The following is a 22,409-nucleotide window of genomic DNA, read 5'->3' as shown; positions in this document are numbered from 1 at the left end:
TTTCGACAACTACTCTAGCCGTGTTGTGTTTTATGTTGAAACTACATTCCTCCGGGGTCAGATTTCCACGATCAATATATGGTTTCATCAGCCAATTGCTGAGGGCATAAGCTGAGTCACCTAATATCAGGGGAAGAACATGTTCACAAGATGTCATCACCGACATGTCGACCGGAAGAAAAGCTCTGGCACAACACAAGGCGAACAATGGAGAGTTCTTGAAGACGCGTGCGTCGTGTTCTTTACCCGGCCATCCAACACATATATCAAGAAATAGATAATTACAATCTACTAGCTCCTGAAGGATTAATGCGGGAAATCCCTTCCTGTAAACATAATCATCTGGACTTTGCCGAGGTCCAATGATCGGGACATGGCAACCATCGACTGCTGAAACCACCTGGGGAAAACCCGCGCGACTTTTAACACCTTCAACTTTTTCTTGGACCTCATTTTGATTTTGAGGAACGTTTATATAATTGGGAAGAACGTTCGAGAGTGAGCCGTGTTATGGCGACTCGATGACGCACTGTAATGGCTTTCCTGTAATTGGTGTCCATTTTAGAGATATGTGCGAAAGTTCTCGGCAAAGGCGATTAAATGCTTTTTTAGACATGCGCAAATTCTCATTCCAGTCCTTTTCTTGCCAATCTTGGCAAGTCTCTTCCCAAAATATCTGCGACCGGGATTTTAGCCAAATACGGCGAACAGGAAGATGTTGGAGAATAAATCGAAGCAAAAAACGAAAAAACAATGACCAAACGAGACGTCTCCGACGGACATAACGATTAAACCGTCTCTGTGCGTTTCTCTGTCGGTTTTGTGTAACTCTGAGGTTTTCCCTCAGCCGTGACTGCGCCAACAACAGCAGGATATTGTGATTCAAACTGACCGCCATTTTGATTGCGTGTTTAACTTTGTTCGCAAAAATCAATATCAAAACGAGGCTGCGCAATACCTAACCGAGTCTGCAGTGTGAACGGTTCTTGAAAAACACATGTTTTATAAAACCAAGTTTAAAAAAACTACGTTTAATGAAACTTGTTGAAATTGGTGTGAAAAGGGCATAAGGAAGGTTACCAAGGGGGGTCAGATGGGGAAAATTACACTGATTCCAAATACGGAACACATAAAACTCACACTTCTGCGCTTGGTCTTTGGTTATTTTGGAAATTACAACTTTACAGTTCCCTTGTCACAAAGAAAAAAAGAGAAATAAAAAAGGCGAAGTGATATTTTAGGGACGATTTTTCAAGTTAAAAAAGGAAAAAAAAACGGCATTTGTAAATCCATATATCCATTAATGCTGGTTTTCAGAGGAAAATCAAGCGGACAACAAGACTTTTCATTTATTTTCATTCCTATGTGGCCAACTAGTAAACTGCGAGCAGTTTATTTAATTTTGAAACATCTCAGAGTTGTTAGGTGATTTCTGCTAGTATCCAATATTGGCTGTACGCATCTTCATCACGCATAACTGAACAGGATTTGCGCGTGCACATCATTTTAAAACAATCACGGATTTTTCTTTACAGATGAAGCTGGATATATGAATGAAAATGTTTCGCTGAGGCATCTCTCATAAATTTGCATCACTTCTATTTTAACTACCATTTACTCACTCAAAAATTGTTCAGTTTATGGAAGATCTTGCCGTATTTACGGCCATAAATCATTCGGGTTCTTTCGGAAAGAATTTCGTCAAGTTTAAAAACAATAAATATGTTATTTGCCGGCTGGGAGGTCCGTATGGTGAAAAACTGTGACCGAGGTCTTGAAAATACTGCCCGAGGCCGTAGGCCGAGGGCAGCGTTTTCAAGACTGAGGTCACAGTTTTTCACCATACGGACCGACCCTTAGCCGGTAAATAACATATTTATTGTTTTTAAACTTGACGAAATTCTTTCCGAAAGAACCCGAATGATTTATGGCCGTAAATACGGCAAGATCTTCCATAAACTGAACAATTTTTGAGTGAGTAAATGGTAGTTAAAATAGAAGTGATGCAAATTTATGAGAGATGCCTCAGCGAAACATTTTCATTTCCGTAACGATGAAGGTGATTTAAAAGGCTTCCAAACAAAGTTGGAAACATTATTTTTAAAACTATCTGTCACAATCTGACACCTGTCAATTAGAGAGCGCGTAAGAAAAAAAAAGCGCAAGAAGATTTGAAAAACAAAGGAACTAGTTTGGCAAGGACTGTCACGACAATGTTTTCTTCAAAAACATCCAATGATATAACGGAAAGTATTATTCACTCTCATCGACGATTCATTCATGTACGAAGATTTACCTCTCTTCATTAAGTAAACGGCGAGGAAAGTAATTGTGAGTAAATTCAAATTTTTTATTTTGAAGTTGTGAGAGTTTGCTCGTTTGTTTGCTGCAACGGCGTGTGTAAATCTGGTCTTTCCTCCACAAAAACTGAATTCGAACGGCACACTCCAACGAGACACAAGGGGATTTAATGCGGCCTTTTCTCAATAAATTCCTTCAGTTTCTGTTGTGCAATTTATGGTCCAAATGTCCAAATTGAACGGACTTTGAAAGACTCACTGAGAGCGTATATTTATTGTCGAACTGAAATTAAAACTTCGCTCGCTCTTTTACTACGAACAAATTGTTTGAGAAAATTCAGACATTAAATGAATGAAAGTTCCATTGTTCAGTTTACCTGTAACCAAATACCTCACGTTTTAACTTTCTAAGTACTTTTTGTGAATGATTAAAATCAATTGCAGACGGTTTTTAGGCCGCTTGTCAACCGACGTAATGACACCATTGCCTATACAAATTCATTCTGAAACCAATATTTTTTTGTCAACTAAATTGATTTGAGAGAGAGAAAGAGAGGATTCATAAGTCGGCTTGAGGTAGTGACCGATGTGTTTGCTTAAAAATACTGCCCAGCGGGCAAAACGAGGTATATTTATGAAAAATGGCAACGAAAGTTGAGATGTACACGGCGACTCACGAAAGCGTTACCGTGGCCCGTGGGCAGAGATAGGAAAATACTGACCGGGTAAAGAACCAATCAGATTGTTGGATTCGTTACCGTGCCCTCTAAAAAAACAATAAACAGTAGTATGACGACTTATCATTTATTTTGAATCAAGTGATAGCTTCCTTTTCTGTGAAAAATTGAAAGAACTATTTACACTGACGCGGTAGACTTGGAATGAGACTAACAAGCTATCGTCATAGCTACATGACATCACAATGGATAAACAGAAGATTTTCATTCCTCTGAAACGCATGTGATCGTTTTCAACAAAAGGAAGCAATCATGAGTTTTTTGAAGAAAATGCGTGGAAAAGGTGGAAGTAAAAACCATCAAGAATTACACTTCAAAGCATCGGTTCCTTCTCCGACTGTGGAATGTGCCAAAGACAAATGGTAAGTGGAGAAAAAAAGAGAGGAAAAGTCACCGGGAAAGATCACCAATAAATATAGGCATGTTAGATTTAGGTGAAGTTTTTTTTTCCATCAGCGCTTTTGGTACGGCGAAAGAATAAAGCAGCCGTTGCAAAAAGAAAACACGCCGGCAAAAAAAAACGAACAGTTTCTGTTTTTAAGTCTGGGACAAAAACTGAATGATTCCAAGCAATTTACCACTTAACTTGTGCTTTTTTGGTTTCATCGACTCGCGCTAAATCTCAGCTTTAAGAGGCCAATGAAATGATTTTTGGAAATCGCGGGGATATGACGGCGATTGAGATTCAGAAAAATGAAACTGCAAATCTCTGATAGACTGATTTGAAACTCCATTTACGAAATATGAACAACAAAATTTCATCACCTTTCAAGGAAGGCTTAGATATAAAGCAAGGTCATAAAAACTGAGTTAAGTGTTATTTCTTGCTCTTTTATTAAGAGGACATTTTGATGACTTGAATTCACTGTACCCTTGTGATTATCTTGCAGTCTCCCAGGCAAGAAAGATACCATCAGGGAAGAAAGCAGGAGACTGTCGCGTCCAAGATCCTTAAAGAGTTTCCGAAAGGAAAAGCGCGATGGCGATGTTACCAGTGGTGCTGCCTGTTCGAAGGTGGCTACCACAAAAGTCAATGCTGCTCCACCTGCTCCATTTTCAGGCGTCGTCAGTAACCATGAGAAAAAGAGGGAAGTGAAAGCTGGTGCTGACACTAAGGGTAATAGTTCTCAGGCGGTTTCGTGTCGAGGCCGCAATAAAACAAGATCAGGACCAACAAAGGTCAAAAGGAAAGCTCCACCTCCACCGCTGCCTCTCTCTGAGAGGCCTTCCGTTTCTCATACCAGTCCATCCCAATCTGGTCTACCTCGTCCTATTTCAGCCCGTCCCTCTCCTCCGATACCTCCACCGCGTCAACCACCAACTCGTAAGGCGGCTCCACCTCGCCCCCCTCCACCGAATATGAAGCAGCCCGGTAAAAAGAGTGATACGACAAGAGTTAAGAAGAAGGAAAACGAGATATGCCACTATCCAAGGGATCTAAACCCGTTTGCAAATTCCGACGGTACCACCGATAAGGAATGCTCGTCCCAGAACAGCGAGAAGGCCTCCAGCGCTCGTCGCCAAAGGCATAAAAGAAGACGGAAGAACTCTAAAAGTGGAGAATATTCGATGGAAAACAATCCATTTAATGATACTGATGAGATGAGCGAGACGCCCTCCAGTACTCGTCGTCAAAGGCGTAGAAGAAAACGGAAAGAATCCAAAAATGAAGAATACAAAATGGGAGACATCTCATCCAGTGATGCTGATGACATGCGCAATAAGCAAAGGCGTAGAACAAAACGGAAAGAATCTAATGGTGAAAAATACAAGATGGAACACAGTCCATGCAATGATACCGATGAGGAAAATGGTTCGTCAATTTTGGAGTCGACCGATACTTCTGACATGTGGTCTGTTTCTTCATTGGAAGATATTCAGTTTGAGGTGAACACAGCTGCAGTAGAAGAGGTAAATGTAAAGACTGCACTACAAGGCTTGGCTGCCAGCGATGAAAAAGACGAACAGGTTGACCGTGAAGATTCAGGTGACTCAAAGGCCCAGTCCTTACCATCTGATAAGGAGGTCTCTCCTGATGATCTCCCTTCCACAAACAAGGATAATGTTCCTGCAAGTATGGGATCAACAAACCTTGATGCTTCGACTGCTAAAGATTGTTCAAATGTGGGCGAGAGATCAATTACCAATGAAGTACAACCTTCCGAGGAAGTAATTGCTATGGAAAAGTGCCAGGGTGGAGACAGCTGTGGTAAGTTGTTCTGTAAGCATACCGCAGAATAGATCCTAATGAGCGGAAAGTATTGTAAAACAGTGCATCTTTATCCACCGAACCGGAGAAAAGAGTCATTTGAAACATTCCCATCCGCGCGCAAGTAAACCTTTATTCCCGACTGTTGCTAGTACTTTGATTGCTCTTAACAAAATAGATTTAATTGGTTCAATATCAACTTCATCAGAATGTGTATATGTTCGCCTGCTCTTTTCATTATTTAAATAAAGCAGTCAGTTCCCAGAGTTGGCCATTTATGTGGAGACAGAGATTAAGGTTGTCGAACACGAGTTGCTTTCATTGCACAAGGTGATGGTTAAATTGGAATTACAGATGAAAGAAGCAATAGACACTGAAGGTTAGTTTTCTATTTTTTTACCTTTGCATGAGTCAAAATATAAAACCTAACATACCTGCTTCAAACGTGCATAACAGTGATTTTCGAGAGCCACTATCCTGAATCCCTAGCTTCGAACCTTTCCAACTGTTCACTTTCGTCAAATAGCAGCCGAACTATCCTGCTAGTTGACAGGAATCTTTCGGGATTCGAAGTGCTTATTTTCCCTCACGCAACGCTAAAGGAAAACAGTTTCTTTCCTAGGAAGAGGTAAAGTCTGGAAACAATTATTCGGGTATACCGTCGCGCCAAATAGAGGGTGATGCACGTGTAACTAACTAAACACAAATTAAATGCAGCCTTCTTTAATTTACCCCTTTCAGATTGTGAGGCCGAGTTTGAAAGCTTATCACTTGACTGGTTAGCGCTAAATAAGTTCCGTTCTGAACTTGACGAAAGGAAACCAGACCTTCTTACTCTGTAAGTACATCTTCTCCTTATAAAGCTGTTTTAAACCTTGCTCGATAGTTGGGAACAAGTCAATATGCCCAATTATGAGATGGTAATACATATTCAATAACCAAAGCGAAGGATTTAAATTAAGTGTATGTAAGCACTCCTTTTTTTCATTAAGTATTTTGATTCCTTGCATTGTATTTCCATTTGAAAGTTTATCATATTGAAGCCTTATCTTTCGTCTCTGTTGTTTTTAGTTCCAGACAAGAAAACCGGAAGGAGTGTTTGAAATTCTTACGTCAGGACCTTAAATGCCTGTTTGAAGTCAAAGGTGGGAATCAGTTTCTAAGTTATTTCCTCAGTGTGATAGTACTAAATTTTCTTTTTTATGATGTTAAACAAGTGGTCTGTTACCCACGCCTGGGTCTTTTTATGCAATCTTTTATTTTTTTGTTATCGTATGGTGAGTGATGTTTTATTCGTTTTCTGCTGCAGGTTGGAAGAAAACCGAAGAACACAAAGATCAGGAAAAGAATGTCCTGGATCTTATTCTCAACTTGACCAACATGGCCTGAATAACAAACTGCATTAAAAGTAAGAATCTTGCATTTTAATTAAGTTGAAATGCCTTTGGTTCTCTTCTTGTAATCTTACTCTACATTCTATGATGAGTTTGCCACGGATCATTTGGATTATGTTGATTTTAACAGACTTCATTATGAATAACAACGGCTAATCCTGCTTTTCGCTTTCCTTTCCTTTTGCAGTTTCGATTTCACAACTATTTCCTTATTTCTGGTCAGACTTGTATAATAGCATGTTTTATAACAACAAGAGATTACAATCTCTTGCTTAAAATTCTTTGTAAATCTATAAATTTTGGGCAGTTTCATTTTTCAATGTAAAGTCCTTTCTCCAAGAAAATCATTCAGATATTATCCTCGAATCATGAGATTACTTTATTTGTCATACAATTTTCATGTACATAACTGCTATGAATTCAAATAATTTTTATTGTTGTAAAATGTTCATTTTTTAACATAAGTAAGTATCTTTATCTTTTCTCTTATTTTTTTAATTGAACAGAACTATTTCATGAGTATAAATACCTATTTTGTGAATGTAATATCTTAAGTTCAGGGTCACGGACAAAAAAGTAGAACTGACAAGGTTCTTTTCATTACGACCCTGTTATCTTTTATTTTGATTACGTTTTATTTCAAAGGTGAAGGTAGATAGATCTAAGGTGAAGTCATAGTTTACGTATTTCAATCCGATGGCTTTGTTTTCTTCCAATCAGATGCGCTGATATAGAATCATTTGTAATGAAAGTGACGTAAGCGGCCACAAAATCACTGCACGTAACTGAATACTTCGCCTTTGGCACTGCATCCTTTTTTTCCTGTCTGCTCTTCTCTTTCTTTTTCTGTTTTCTTTTCTCGCTTTTTTATTCGATTTTTGGTAGGTAGCTTATTTGTAGGTAATTCGTATTTTTAATTTAAACTTAGGGTTTTTTTAGGTATTTTGTAATTTGGGTTTAGAATCTTTTTGGGGAATTTTCCTTTTTTTTTTGCTTTTTTCTCTCCTTTACTACTTTGGGTTGTTTTTGTTTCCTTTTATCTTCTTAAAATTGCCTTTTTCCACAACCTGTATTAACAGCGATTCAAACGCTGTGGGTTATGTTGGGTGGTTTTCTGGCTGCATGCGTCACTTTTCTTTGCGATCAATCCATATCAGTGCTGATGATTAACCGAATGCAAAGACGTGGAGACTGGGACTCATCAAGTATAACATCACGCCATTACTTCACCAGGGAAAGGAATAACGTAATCGCCTCTGTTTTCTTCAGTCAAATTTCCATCAGATCATTATTAAAAATTGTGAACTCGTAGAGTTGCCCATTTGTTGGTGTGATTTTTCGCGCTATTTCCTTTATCTTACTTCGATTTGTTATAGCAATTATTGAATAAATTTTAATGAAAAAGAAACAAGATTTTGCATCAATATATTTTAAAGTCCATCTTCTTACCCTTTTGCTCTCGATTTGCAGATAATGGGCGATTTAAATGTTTCATTATTCCCATTAGTTACCATTCTCTCACCTCGGTTTGGATTGTTACTCTCAGGGGCATTTCAGATTTGAACGATTAATGACCTTGTTTACGGTTTTGATTTTTTTCCAGTTGTGACCGGTTTATAAGGTCAGCTGGCCTCAGTTCGGGAAGAACTCAGCTGAGACGGTAGGCGATTATTGACGAAACCAAACTGTTGAATTGGCAAAGAAGTAAACGAAAAGAAGCACCTATTAAGCAACGAAACATACCAGACACTCCATGAAACCACAAGCTTCGGAAGGGGGAAGGGGTTACCATGCCACCAATTTGGGATACATTAAAAAACCAGGGAGTTTGATGGTGCAGAATGCAGAAATAATTATTTAATATAGAAACTGTTCAATTACCCAGGAACTCGCCAAAGATACAAAGTAGTGACTTTAGTCAACCGGGAGGAAAGTTTTTTTGACCTCTGTCGTTTTCTCAAAACTTTAATTTTGACTTTTTAAACCCGCCAACTTGCCAAAGTTTTGAGACGATCACCATCATTATCAGCAGTATTATTATCATTATTTTTTTACCTTCGATGAATTATAGTGATTTCTTATCGCAAATTTCTTCACTTATTACAAAGCAAGCGTTATTTTCATTCAGCCATTAAACAAGGGCGTCACTTGAGTAAATCAAATTACTGTTGCATTTATGTTTTCGTTCAGTGCTATATTGATACAATACCATTAAAGGATTATTTTTTATTTTACAACAGAGCACTCAAAACCCAGCGAATTTAAAATAATTCATACTAAGAGACCACGCCCTTTTTCAGATTTCTTAAATTAACAAATGTTTTTTCTTTAGAAGGTACTTGCAAAAATGTTAAGAGCTGGTGGAGTTGACTCTAAAGCGCCTTATACTGAATTTTACCTTCATGTTGTCTCTTATCTGGTGTAGAAGACACAGTTGCCGTAAAATAATTGAGAACAAAAAGACAAAAGAACGGGGAAAGCAATGAAAACGATGGAATAATAAAGCGGTGTTCTACTGTCCTGTGTATTCAACACTAAGGAGCCTATATGTTTCAGCTAAACATCCACACGAATTATGATAAATTATAAAGGAGTCTAATAGTTTTATTGAAAATATTGATTTACAAACGTAGAATTTGAAAATATTCCTATTAGGTAACATGCTAACTGAATTTTTAAACCTATTCCAGATGGTTTTCTTTTAACACCAAAGGTAGTGTTTCAGTCGTTTTCTCAACTGATACGACTAACGACGCACTTATCTTAGTGTTACCGTTAATAATTCATCAATACTTTTCCGTTCCAGTACAAAGTTGAAAGGCGTCACTTGACAGAATAAGTCCTAGCTTACAGTGAGGAATATCCAGCATTAGTATCTACAAAAACAGTGGATAGCGTTGAAGGGGTTCTCTGATTGGCTACTCAACTCCGAATACCTTTGCTATTCAGCTCCAAGCAACTAGCACGGGATTTATAATCACTGCAGGAATAAATGAGTTAAAATAATCCTTTTTGTGCTATATTATCCCACTGTTTTAGTAAATACCAAAAGAACTATCACCTCACTGTCTGTAGCTAGCGGTGGATATTTACCACTTACATCTCCACTTGGTGAATAGTTGGTAATTAGAATCCATCAAAGATTTTTGCTCGCCCGCATTGGTCTAAACGCGGTGATATTCCTCAGTTTTCAACGCTTACGTCTTATAGGATAAAAGTCTACGTTTATACCTTATTTATGATTGGAGGGCGATCTTTGGTATTTTCAAAAGAAGGAATAACTATATTTGTTTGTTCAAAGGATTCAAATAATACGAGTGATATTGGTAAAAACTAATATTGATAAAATGAAATAAAATAGTACGGCCCATTCACGAGAGAATTGTTTTCAAATACATTGTTTTGGGTGAAATGTTGAATGTTAAACACCTGTGTCACTTGAACAATACCTTAGTATTAACATAGTACAGATTGACGGAATTTTATATGATAAATGCGGTTTGTTGTAAAACCGTGTACACTTGCACATTTACATTGAAAAACTAATTCATCCGATCAGTTTTGATATTCTCATTGATCTTTGTTTTGGTCTTTAGTTATCATTTTTTTTGTGTTTGTATTGCGTAGACCACAGAATCTGCTTCACTCATTTGGTATTCAATGGCGTACGACGCGAGCCACAAAAAAAATGCTTCCAGCACATCATGATGAATTTAAGATGCATTGGGGAAGATCACAAGAAAAATACTCTTAAACTACGAACTTAATTTAAATGAAAGTTTTTTACGAAGTCCTGTCGCACAAAGAACAATATTTCGGAACAGGAACAGTTTAAAAGAAAAGAAAAGCCTAGGAAAAATAGTAAACCACGGGAAAAAAATGATTCTCTCATCTTTTTTGTCATGAAGAAAATTTACCACTGAACCTCAACTTCATGTACTCGACCCGGCTTTCCTAGCTTCCGTCAAGACATATCCGTTGCTAATCAATTACGTCCATCATGTGTTCATAAGAGCGTCAGATACATAAACCAACTGCGGGCTAATCTGAATCTCGGAGACAAACTACCGTACGTATGTGCCTTGGTTAAAGGCATTTTCAGGAGAACCTCACGTCACGTCTTCTTGAAGAACTGTGTAGCATCTGTCACAAACTCGTCGAGGGATGCGATCTCCTGGCAGATTGAGAACAGAAGTTCGTTTTGAAGTGCATGAAGCGCAAAAAATGCCTCCACACTTGCGGCAGTGATGCTGTAGATTAATAAAAAATAAGAAAACACCCATAAGAAACCATACAAAAATGTCTTGGTCGAACCTATTTTGCTTGCCCAATATGTTCCGTCCTACTTGCGACAGCTACAAAGTTTTCTTTCTTTTATTTTTCTTTCCTCTTCTGGAGAGACTGGTAAAATTTCAAGACAAAACCTTCAAACCAACAGGCCTTTCTTTTCTCAAAATCCTATTGCTAAATAAAGTATTGATGTTGTAAGGAGAAGGAACCAGTTGCACAATTGTGTACCTTCCTGTTCACCAATGAAAACTTTGTCTTGCACGCCATGCAGTTCTTAACCAAATCCTCTGAGACCCAAGCCCTAGTGACAAGGCATGCTGTGTGTGTATTACCGCATTCCACATGACGGACTCGCTTGCCATCCATGTCTAGTTCACAAGGCACTGGTCTGTAGGAAATCAAGAATGAACAAATTATTCTAACAAAATTTGCCAATTATCTTCAGCGGAAGGAAAGAAATAACCCCTGAACTATTTTGTCTGGCAAGATTTTTCTAAGTTTTCCGTATCTGTTCCATTATTTTCTTAAATTCGAAATTAATCTGTTGTTTTATAGGACTGAAATCATCCAACCTAGTTCCCAAGGTCTCTCTTCCTATCGCTTGACCTCATCTCCAAGAAAGTTGAGCGCCACCAAGCCCTCATTTGGGGGAACAACCTGTCGGTTTGGGTATCTTAACATTTAGCCTACATCTAGTTCATCTTAAAATCATGTTTTAGGAGTCTCCTTCAAGTTGAAACGCGGGGTTGCTTTTAATATCTCGAAACAGAATTCCTTTCCACAAATTTAAAAATGTCAGAACAATGTCGGGGAGCATGACTATTTAGTCCTCACCTGTCTCTTGTATCACCGTGACCTAAGCGACCTGCTTTTCCCTTTCCCCACGTAAATATTTCTCCTGATTCTGAAAAAAGAGGATTGTGAAGAACCACACTTGATTAACTGTCTCCAGTGTACACACCGTACTTCAAAGGTTAACATACCCGAATTTTAACATAGATCCCCCCCCCTCCCCCAGTTTCATCTTCCCCCTCGCCTCCGCACAAAATTTAAGTTTCAACTGTAGCCAGGATGGAGCGCTTCTCGATCGGGTGTCGTAGAATCAAAACCAAGCTTATCTCAAGGGAAAGTCAGGGCTGGGGACGAGAACACAAACAGCCAAGAAATGAGGACTTTAAATAAAAAACAGTCAACTGTGTGAAGGGCGGAACAACGCCTGTGACTGACGGGATTGGTTTTAGTAATACAGCTGATTGGTTAAGAAGGGTGCTCGAATTTCCAGACCAATAAGGGGAAGTGAATGAAACCCTGGGCAATCTCGGATTACTTTGGAAATTCAACTGAAAAAATTGCTCTGGTAGGATGATCTCGTCTTACTGACCTGTAACAGCGGCTGTATGAGAAGCTCCGCATGAAAGTTGCATTGCTTTGGAAGCTCTGAAGTGAGCGGATAGTTGAATGCGGGTGGGTACATTTACCCTTAAGATTGTCTCTCCGGACTTGTTTCTTTGGTTCATTCCGAGTTGGTTTTCTGAGTTATCGCCCATTCCAAACAGCTTTCCTTTTTCTAAAACAACAACAACAAAAATAAAACCAAAAAAAAAACCAAAACGAAATAAAAACAAAAACAACATGTTAAATAAATCTAGCAGGGTTCTATCACAGATGCTGCAAACTGATTGGTTGCTCTACTCGCAATCTATTTCGCGATATCTAGTGAGTATAAAGGTAGAGTGTAGGACACACGCTCCTTATGAAAGAGTTTATACTCGGGGGAAGGGGGACAGGAGGATGGAAGAAGGGGGTCGGGAGAGTGGGGAAAATCGAACATATCAAATTACTCACTTGATAAGAACACTGTGTGCTTGTCTCCACAACTTACATCAATTATCACTTGATTCCTACAGAGAGAAAAAGAGCGGACTTAAAGGAGAAAAGACTTTGAATCTCTTGTAAATTTTCTACATTTTTCTAGCTCACGTTTTTTAAGTGACTTTAAACCTAAAGTGACGCATAAGCTCCAATTCTGTTACACAAAGGAGTTTGTTTCTTGGTAATTTCCAGTCTAAAAACTCGTACATATTAGGCTGAGTTTAAGATTTTTCCAATTCTGATCCCTTCATCCTGTTTGGTTACGTATTTAGAGTCTCTATTTGTGATTGCAACTCACAAAAAGGAGCCAGATGCATCAACATTTCTTACTGTTACTTTTGACTCGAAGCCTGGTAAGTTCATTGGGGCAGATACATGTCTTCATTTCGGTACCTCCTCACAAATTCAACGCTCAGGCCATGTGACGCTCATAAAACAAATCAGTACTTTCAAACTCATGTTAATTTCTACATGCTCTTCACGTTCAACCACAGTGTGTGTACCAAGCCAATGAATTCGAAAGTTTACATCTCCTATAAGTTACCTTAATTCTGCCAACGTTGACAAAGTGATCGGATTGCACGAGAGGCTCAGATTTTCCACTCCTAGTTGACCAGACCTGTTATCACCCCACGTCCACAGACATCCAGTATCTAAAACAAGAAATGACGTATAGACAAGGAAGCAAATCACCGTTATGGCCTCTAAATAAATTGAAAAAAAAGAAAAAGACAATATTTTCCCCACGTTTACCACTTGCAATCCATTTCAATCTCTTTCATCCTTTACCATCCTCTTCCTTTCATACTTCATTCTGGCACCTTTTTTGTATCTCTATCTTACCAAACTACTATTTAGTAATCTCCTTTAAGTTAACGATGGTTTTCACGTGCCCAAAAATGATTCAAAATATCGCAGGTAAGAAAACTTCATCACTCTAAGGGTCTCTTGATAGACGCACAATGAATAGGGCTGGCTTGATTTCTGAAATCTCTCCTAATCACTCCTCGGCAATTTCGATATATTCATAGTGAAATGGCGAGTTTGGATGGTAACCAAAATGTTGATTATTGTAACCAAGATCTCATTATCCGAAAAGAGCTTCTTCTTCATCCTGGATGAACCCTCCAGTCGGGTTACCCGGATAGAAATTAAAGTTTGCACTTTGTTCATCTCGGTTACCGACCTGACATTTCATGCAACTCATAAACATACAAAAATGGTAGGCAAAACTCGTCGCGATAATGTAGTCAAGGGGCCCGTTCCTCAACGTACCTGTAAATAGCGGCCCCGAAAAGCTATCCGTTTTGCGTTTTTTTTTGTCCAAAATACCAGATCTACACGAATTCGAATTTCCCACAATAAATATACTAGGAAAATGACACAGAGTAGACGAGTTTTCTACCTAAAAGAGTACTCCTGTTTCTTAGATTTAAATTTTTAGCTAAGGTTTCAAGAGTCTATCTCTTTAACTCCTAGCAGTTAGCGCTCCTGGAATGCTGTACTCTGTTTCCGTGTTCACATTTAGGATCAACAATGATATCGAGAAAGGAAAAATAAGGAACTGCGTTTGAGCGAACACCTTAATTACTTTTAAGATATCATTAGTAATTCTTCTTACTGTCTGTCATACAATTCTTATGATGTTAGTGTTGAGAATTTGGTATTAGATCAACTAATAATCCCCAACTGATATTTTTCTTTACTCCCACCACTTGTCTGCTTGATATTGTATTGATATTGTAAGGAGAAATTCTGCTTTGGTCACTCGAGGGAGTTAAGGGTTCACCAAGAGTTCTTGACTCACCGGATAACACTGCACTGTGACGCGCTCCACAAGCCACGTACAAGATGTGATGACTCTCCAGCTCGTGTGCTCTCAATGGCTCATAACTCATGTTGAGTCCTTTGATCCCGAGCTGGCCAAACTCGTTGTCACCAAAAGCAAGACACTGTCCGTTCTTGGTGCACACTGTGGATTTTAAAATGTACACCTGTTTAATTACTCTCGTCGCGGTTTGCTCTCCTTCAAACATTTTGGAATCTGTCATTATTTATCATCTGGAATGGGGATCGGGAGACTTTTTGTGGGGGGGAGGTCACATGGTTTTCAGGGGGAACAGAAGGGGGAACAGTTGTCTGTTTGAATGACAAAAAGGGGGGGAGGGAGATTAGGAGAAAACTGAAGAGCCTTACGGGGGAATCAGGTAAATTTATTGGGACAACACCAAAATCCCCCTCGTCGATTAATAATGACCTTTCCCATAGCAACAATTCTCCAAGTTGGCCATTTGAAATCCATTAAAAAATCTTTTTGGTTCCTTTTTAATTCATCCTCTCCATTTTCGTGCTTTTCTTTTTTAGCGAATTTAAAAAATTTTAGTTAACTTCACTCGAGAAATGATTTTATTGAAAACGAAGAACACAGCTTTGATTTCAGTCGTTGGCGAATTAAACCTTAAAATTGGGAAAGGTTTAAAGAAACAATTTTTTTACAGAAACAAATTCTGTTCACGGCATGCTGCAAAGTGAAGCCCCCGAAACCTATATAATAACGCAAATCTTCTAAAGTAATGACGATGTTGTTCAAATTTCGTTGATGTTTAACAAAATAAATTTCTATAAAACTAGTAAAGTTGCCAGCTTCCTCTATTCAAGTAAGCTCCTGATAGGTGCAGACGTACTTTAGTCCTGTGCGTGATGGAAAACGTGATATAGATAGATATTTATCCCACAAGTTTACCTAGAGTATGGGCTTGTCCACAAGCCACGTGTGAAACTCGGTGTTCTTCAAGTCCTTCCACCAATCTTGGTAGTATTTCTTTTCTTGTAGCGCTCTCATATCCAAGCCTTGGACCTCCTTTGCCCCATGTGTATAATTCTCCTGTAGCTGTCAACATCAATGGAAAGTCATGTGAGCTGATCGACTGAATATTACAAAATTAACAAACCAAACAGAAACAATCACGACAGCCAATCACAACAAAGGTACGCTACGATACGAGAACTCAGACTCATTCCAGTCTATTCTCTCCTAATAGAAAGACTGCCCACTGGAAGGCTATAAGCGCGGGAAAAATCGAGTGACCAAGTTAAGATCGGTTTTAGTTCGACATGTGATTAGTTGAGAGGATGGTCCGAATTTTTTTGGCCAATCACAAAGAGAAGTAGAGCAAACCCCGAGAACTTTCACTCTTTTAATACTCAGTTGGAAATTGCGTTAAGCTCAGGCCCTTCTTTTTTGTTTTTGTTGTTTTTTTAATTTTGCGTAAGTTAGGGCACAAAAACAAATTAAAACTATTCCAGAAACATTTCGGCTTTCATTTGGGAACTGTTTGTTTGGTTGGTTTTATGTGCCTAGGCAAAGGCACAGATACATCTAACGCAGGTCCGGACAATTCTCAACAATCAAGAAGAAATTGCTCTGGGCTAGAGTCGCTTTGTCTTTTTTTTCCCTTGGTTTGGTAGTCTGGACGTTTGCGCCTAAGCTTGTGTTCTTTGAGTCCCCACGTCGCCACAGGGATATGACGCGTCATTATCTTACCACAAACTGCTGCTGTGTGGAATTCGTGACACGCAATTGTCGTTATTTTCATGTCTTTCAATGCAGCAACTCTGAGCGGGGTCGATCTGTCTCTAAGATGTCCTTGTCCAAGCTTGCCACCATACCCTAAACCCCAAGAAAACACTTCTCCTTCGTCTAAAGAAAAAAACAAACAAAAGCGAAACAAAAGTTTATTTAAGCTCCATTGAGTATAAAAACTGACTATTGCTCTCCCTACCTACCAGCTCCGAGAAGGAGGTAGCCTGCAGTGCAGGCGTCTTCTCAGGGCGTGTTAACGTTACGAGCCCGCGATCGTTTGGTTGGCACTTCACTGTTCATGCAGTGCGACTTACTTGTTAACACAACAGTGTGAGTGGTTCCACAGGCTATTTTCATCACATCCTTTGATTGCAATGCCTCTACAACTTTGGGAACATTCTCCTCGGCATTTTCACCATGCCCCAACATTCCTGTGGAGCCATTACCCCACGTGTACAGGTCACAGGCATCTGTATATAAAAATAAAGCACAATCACTCTCTTTTAATCTCTGATCACTGCTAGTAAGTGTCGTGGGATTTCTTGGTTTTGCTTCTACACGACCTGCTCTTCTTAACATCAGAAAACTTGTTCTACCACTGACCCAACCTGATACAAACTAAAAGCACCTCTGCCATTCGTGTTTAACTCTGAGTTCTCACTGGTCATGGTAATACAGTGTTCTCCTTTTCAGGCAGTAACCGATAACATTTACCGCCTGAAGTACCCCTTATCACCGTTTAAAGTTGCTTGGAATTCTTGAAAATTCAACAGATAGAAGGATCCCTTTACCGGTTTGAAAATTTATTTTAGCTGTCACGCTTAAAATAGGGGAGAACACTGTAATACATGATTGTAAATTTATTCAAAAGGATCTGACTTTGTATTTCTGTCTTCAAAAAACCAAAGCTGCAAAGCATATACCAATATCATAAAGATACCTTCATTACGCTGTTGTCCATTTGCAGTCATGGGTTGCAAAGGGATCTAAAGAAAAGGAAATCATTTGCACACTGGTAAATGAGTGGGTCAAGTCAACCACTGTTATCTTTTTCTCCAACAGGCTAAAATTATAATGTTTGAAATGAAATTTAACAAGTTGATGTCTACACTACATATGACAATGATGATAATGGGGACATGTAAGTTGCAGTGGTGACAATGACAAAAAAAAATTGAATGATTAATTCCATATGATCATGAGTTATAATTGTATCTTTAACCCTTTAACTCCCAGGATGTAATTGTTTTTCTCCCCTCTAGCTGTTGCACATTTTCTTGTAAACCAGTTAGGAGAATTTGGCATAAGATCAAGATAACAACCTCTATGTGATAAGTTTGAGTATTCTTAATAGCCTTTTACTGGATGATGCATGAATATTATAGGGAGAAGTTACACATTTATCACTTCTGGGAGTTAAAGGGTTCAAGATTTCATGTGAAGGGAAATTACAAACACTGTATTTCATGACCTACCAATCAGAGAAAGTTAGGTTGTCAGGCAGTTTTGAAGTACTGTAGCATGCAGCTAACTTGTAGCGTTACTCCCATGGGAAACAAAAAGTGGTTAGAGTCAGAAGGGTTTGTTAACAGGATTGGTGTTGAATTTCAATTACCATGTTAATGATTAATTAGGAACTGTGTTTTTACCACGATTCTTGCACAATCAACAGTCATTTCTGTGTTATTTAGTTTGTTTTATGAGAGTTTTTTAGAAAAGAATGTTTAGTTTGACGATCATTTTCTGTATTCTTTTTACTTAAATGTTGGATTCAGCAGTGATGATGTATGAAGAAATTGGATGCTGAACTCTCTTAGTGGTCAAAAGGTTACCTGAGTTCAAGTTAGATGATAGTAGATGACGAAAAAAAAAGTAGCCCAATCCAAATCCAAACCCAGTGGAAATAGCCTTTGTTCAAGTTAGCAGAATTCTACAAATACATGTTCTTTGCTATTGTAAAAGGCCATTGTGCCATCCTTCACTCACTAACTTTAGCAAAATTCACTTATTTCATAAATGCTGGGCTTTCTCTTTGTATTCTTTTCTTTGTATGTGAAGTGGCCTTTCTGGCCTTATCAACATGTGTAAAAGAATTATAACTGAGGACAGACTGTAACTAACAAATTACCACACAATCTACCCACATCATCCGTTGGTGGTACACGATGGTTATCTATCTCATCTCCATTCTTTCCACTTTTATACAATTGATCAATGACCTTTCTGTCATTAAAACCACTCACCAAGGCCTGTCAGATTAAACAAGTGTATAGTTTGAGTACTGAACAATCAAACTGCATTTTCCAATTAAACCCATAGCCACATCCCCCTTAAGACTAGAACATAAAAGGAATGAAGTGTAAAGTCTATATACCATGAAAGTAATATTGAAGAAGAAAACAAAACTATTTAAAAAAATGGGCTAATTTGGTATGATCACCTTAGATGATGATGCAAGTTAGCAGCCCCAAAAAGTTTTTAAAGCTGATGTTTTCATTGTTAGCTGTATAATATCAGAGTGAATAGATGGGATAAAGGGGGTAACTTTCTAAAGAAACTGTGGTGCTGTGTCAGTGGAAGAGTATAACAGGTAATTTCATGTTAACAACTGAATTGAAAATGTAAATTGGCCACCATAAAGGAGTTGGAAGTCTGAAGTTCCTTCACTCTGACAAAGGGCTAACACTCATAATGCCAGCCTTTCAACTCTTTACAGTGGCCAATTTACATATTCAACTCAGTTGTTAACACTAAATTATCTGAATAGATGGAAGTCTGCTGCTATTCCCTTGACATCTAAGCTGTCCAGAAAGCTTCAAACCTCTAGAATAAAAATTAATCTTTAAAATCAGCACTTGTTATCCCAACAGTATCAATGAACACTTTTTATGCAAGTACTTCATTCTCTTTTATTCTTGTTACCATCTTCTCACCAATAGTACAGCTCCACTTTCTGCATTTTAAAAAATACTCAATTCATAATCCCACTGTTTGCTCTGAGGAAGGGCTAACATTCAGAATATCAGCTTTAGAGACTCTTTACAGTGGCCAATTTACATTATATAATTTACATTGATAACACTACATTATCTTCCTATACACACCTGATGTAGCACCACAGATTCTTTAGAAACTTACCCCCTTTATCGTTAAAATATGGTTGCACAATGCTTTAATTTACAAAACTTTAAATTTTATTAAACAATTATTTTACAACAAAACATACCTGCAAACCTGATGTCCATGTATCACACTGCTGTTTGTCAAAACAAACAACATCTATTGTCTGCAAACTTTTACCAATCTTGTAAACCACAGAGAAAGACATGGACTGAAAAAGAAGAGGAAATTTTTACCTCAGACCGATTTCCAATTAAGCAGCCCAGGAAGGGCCTGATTCTCATATTTAAAATTTAACCCTTTACATGTTCATTAATTTGAAATCAAATCTTCAACTAAACAAAAAACAAATCTAAATTTTAAAACAAGAACACAGACAAACTAAAACCAAACAAACAAAAATTGAATCAGAATTGAAAATGTCACTTATGTTAAGTAAAAATAACACTTGTGCATGTAATAAAAAATCACAGATCTCTGAGCAGAAATAACTTCATCTTTCTTTGTTGACCTTCCCACTTCCCACCATGTTGTTATCAATAGACCCCAACACTGAAATGGTCTACAGAAATAAATAGATACATATCTACAGTAAAGCTTGACTGAGAAAGGCTGGCCAAGGTGCTGTTCAACTCCATCAAATTAAAATGCTCAACATTTATCAAAACATTTTATCTCTCTCATAAAGAACTTGTAGAATTACTAAAAAGTACATGTTGGTATAGCTATGACAAAAAATTGAGATCAGTTCAATTATTTAAATAATCTATCATGAACAATCCACTTTAACTACTACAAGAACTGGAAATTTGAACCTACAATGTATCATGAACATATGAGGCAATGTAATGTAACAGAATTCATAACAAAAATTCCTTTTCTTTACCTCTCTCTGTGGAATAGGGCAGTTCTGAAATACTTTGGTCTTTTGTCCTTTTAAAAGCTCAGTCATTTGTGAAGTCGATACTATAGAGGTTACAAAATTACACTCAGGTTGAATAGCAACAGCAATTATTGCAGTGAACGTAAATTAAAATAAATCCAAGTTGAGTTTAGTTACAAATATCAGAGAAGATTCTTTATGCACAGGACTGTTCTGTAAAAAAAACCAAGTTCAAAACTTGGGGTCAGTTCCGTCACACTTTGCTGTCAGAACCATAAAGTACAACTTTTTCACATACAGGCTTTAGGGACTAATTGGAAAGAGAATAGAAACACTATAATAAGGCTATCAAATTTCTGATTTGCTTTTTACATACTTTTTATATGCTTTTCACATGCGTTTACATGCAAAGATTGTGTGCAGATCATTGACCTGTTGTTTACAATAAGCATTAATGAGTTTGAAGCTTGTGCAAGATAGAGCAAATCTCATTAACTTGTATATGTAAAGAGAAGCAAACTAATTACCAGATTTTTCTCCTTTATTTTTTGGAGTTCCCCATTGTAAATGAGCAAGATCTGCAATAATAGATATTCATTAACAAGAGAAACTTTTGGAAAAGTATTTCAGTCTTTTAATGGTAAAAATGGTTGGAGTTCTGTAATTCCCAGACTAATTGCTCAGTTAGTACCCATCTATAAGTTAAAGCTGGCAATCAAATAAGGCTACCTTAGAGGTATTCAACTGACAAAGTTAGCATATTATGGAAAATTCTGCAATTCTGCCATCACAAAGCAAAGCAGAAGTGATTAACATGTAACTTCTCCCTAAAATATCCGCTACATTATCAAGCAAACAGGTAAAGAGAATACTCAAACTTATCAGGTAGAATTTTTTTATTATGATCAAACACCATATTCTCATAACTAGTTTACAAGGAAATGAGTAGCAGCTGGAGGGGAGATTTAATGATCAGATCTTAAGAGTTTTAAGGTTAAAACCAAGGTGTTGAAAGAAGCAAAGACATCTAATTCACAAAGAAAAGTCTGTTGAGAGAAATTTTTGTACATCAATTTATCACACTGTACCTCTTGATAATACAAACTTCTTGATCTGAGGAGTTCCCTGGCAAAATAAAACAAAATTAAAAGATTATTTTAAGTAATGTAGCAAAATTAATCAATACCTTTTTCAGTCCTGTAGAATTATTTCACTTCTCCCCATTAATATTTCAGACGAGAGAGATTACAAATAAATTTGGAAAAAGTTTGCTATTCACCCCTGCCTGCCAATTCATTAGATGTCATCTTTCCTCAAACAAGCATCCACGCTCGAATAAAAGTCCTCCCTCCCCCCCCCCCCCCCGAATAAGTACCCACCCCACTTCCCCCTCCTCCCTCACTTTCTTAAATAGTACAAGCAAAAACCTGTTTCTATGACATGACACTTTACCTATAACTTTTTAAGCTTCAACTACAACGAAATCAGTACAGGTTGAAATTTTTTTATGAGCGCTCCCCTCGATTGAGCGCCCTCCTTCCGGTAAGCGCCCCTCCTTTGAGCCGAAACTATAAATAATCGCCTGGGCGCTAGCTTATTCGAGGAAATACGACTATAACATGATATCGTCTATCGCCCCATCTCAGTGACATGCGTTATCTTAAACCTAGGTAACTATGATGGGAAATACTTACATGCCGCTTGACCTTGAGCATGGCAGAACCCTTTGTCATTTTGAACAACGACAGTACTGGGGATTCCACAGAATCAGCTGAATCTGGGTTACAGCTCGCCATTTTCAGATCCAATGACCAGTTACACAATGGTTAAAAGAAACACCATCAACCTCAAATCATTTATACAACGCTTCATGTTCTATGAAACTCAATCAAAGTCTTTTTCTGGTGAATAACGGCGACAAGGGTGTACTTTTCCGGAAAATTCTTCGTTTGATTTTCCGCCATCTTGGATTCTTCAGAACATACAATGCAGTCTGGGAAGAGAATAAAATATTAGTACCC

The 22,409-nt window shown here is 37.9% G+C and overlaps 3 protein-coding genes across 3 annotated transcripts; 2 read left to right on the top strand and 1 right to left on the bottom strand.

Moving 5' to 3' along the window:
- Nucleotides 1-3,307: 3,307 nt before the first annotated feature.
- On the top strand, nt 3,308-5,278 carry LOC136283784 (dentin sialophosphoprotein-like). The gene is made up of 2 exons (XM_066172978.1): nt 3,308-3,399; nt 3,928-5,278. The coding sequence occupies exons 1-2, from the start codon at nt 3,308-3,310 to the stop codon at nt 5,276-5,278; spliced, it is 1,443 nt and encodes a 480-aa protein (XP_066029075.1).
- Nucleotides 5,279-5,481: 203 nt separating this feature from the next.
- LOC136284025 (EH domain-binding protein 1-like) lies at nt 5,482-7,943 on the top strand. Its single transcript, XM_066173752.1, has 5 exons — nt 5,482-5,625; nt 5,988-6,084; nt 6,318-6,391; nt 6,556-6,654; nt 6,828-7,943. Exons 1-4 carry the CDS (start codon nt 5,580-5,582, stop codon nt 6,633-6,635), a joined length of 297 nt encoding a protein of 98 aa, XP_066029849.1. The 5' UTR covers nt 5,482-5,579; the 3' UTR covers nt 6,636-6,654; nt 6,828-7,943.
- Nucleotides 7,944-8,821: 878 nt separating this feature from the next.
- LOC131769311 (uncharacterized) lies at nt 8,822-22,367 on the bottom strand. Its single transcript, XM_059085036.2, has 17 exons — nt 22,083-22,367; nt 21,477-21,513; nt 20,916-20,966; nt 20,392-20,471; nt 19,612-19,716; nt 18,530-18,634; nt 17,326-17,371; nt 16,700-16,855; nt 16,347-16,502; nt 15,546-15,692; nt 14,610-14,774; nt 13,347-13,455; nt 12,776-12,831; nt 12,312-12,497; nt 11,765-11,834; nt 11,159-11,318; nt 8,822-10,890 (listed from the first exon to the last, which is right to left on the bottom strand). The coding sequence occupies exons 1-17, from the start codon at nt 22,182-22,184 to the stop codon at nt 10,750-10,752; spliced, it is 1,872 nt and encodes a 623-aa protein (XP_058941019.2). The 5' UTR covers nt 22,185-22,367; the 3' UTR covers nt 8,822-10,749.
- Between the last annotated feature and the right edge of the window lie 42 nt (nt 22,368-22,409).

The sequence above is a fragment of the Pocillopora verrucosa genome, chromosome 10, assembly GCF_036669915.1.
Source record: "Pocillopora verrucosa isolate sample1 chromosome 10, ASM3666991v2, whole genome shotgun sequence".
In the NCBI taxonomy this organism is placed as follows: domain Eukaryota; kingdom Metazoa; phylum Cnidaria; class Anthozoa; order Scleractinia; family Pocilloporidae; genus Pocillopora; species Pocillopora verrucosa.
Note: the sequence above shows the minus strand (reverse complement) of the source record. Positions and strands in the feature narration are given on the sequence as shown.

Excerpts from the sequence above, each read along its gene's own strand:
- LOC136283784 (XM_066172978.1), top strand. The coding sequence starts at position 3,308 with ATGCGTGGAAAAGGTGGAAGTAAAAACCATCAAGAATTACACTTCAAA. Across the intron at positions 3,400-3,927 it reads GAATGTGCCAAAGACAAATG|TCTCCCAGGCAAGAAAGATA; the intron begins GTAAGTGGAGAA and ends ATTATCTTGCAG.
- LOC136284025 (XM_066173752.1), top strand. The coding sequence starts at position 5,580 with ATGGTTAAATTGGAATTACAGATGAAAGAAGCAATAGACACTGAAG. Across the intron at positions 5,626-5,987 it reads AGAAGCAATAGACACTGAAG|ATTGTGAGGCCGAGTTTGAA; the intron begins GTTAGTTTTCTA and ends TACCCCTTTCAG. Across the intron at positions 6,085-6,317 it reads AAACCAGACCTTCTTACTCT|TTCCAGACAAGAAAACCGGA; the intron begins GTAAGTACATCT and ends TGTTGTTTTTAG.
- LOC131769311 (XM_059085036.2), bottom strand. The coding sequence starts at position 22,184 with ATGGCGAGCTGTAACCCAGATTCAGCTGATTCTGTGGAATCCCCAGTA. Across the intron at positions 21,514-22,082 it reads TGCTCAAGGTCAAGCGGCAT|GGAACTCCTCAGATCAAGAA; the intron begins GTAAGTATTTCC and ends TTATTTTGCCAG. Across the intron at positions 14,775-15,545 it reads TGGACAAGCCCATACTCTAG|TGTGCACCAAGAACGGACAG; the intron begins GTAAACTTGTGG and ends TAAAATCCACAG.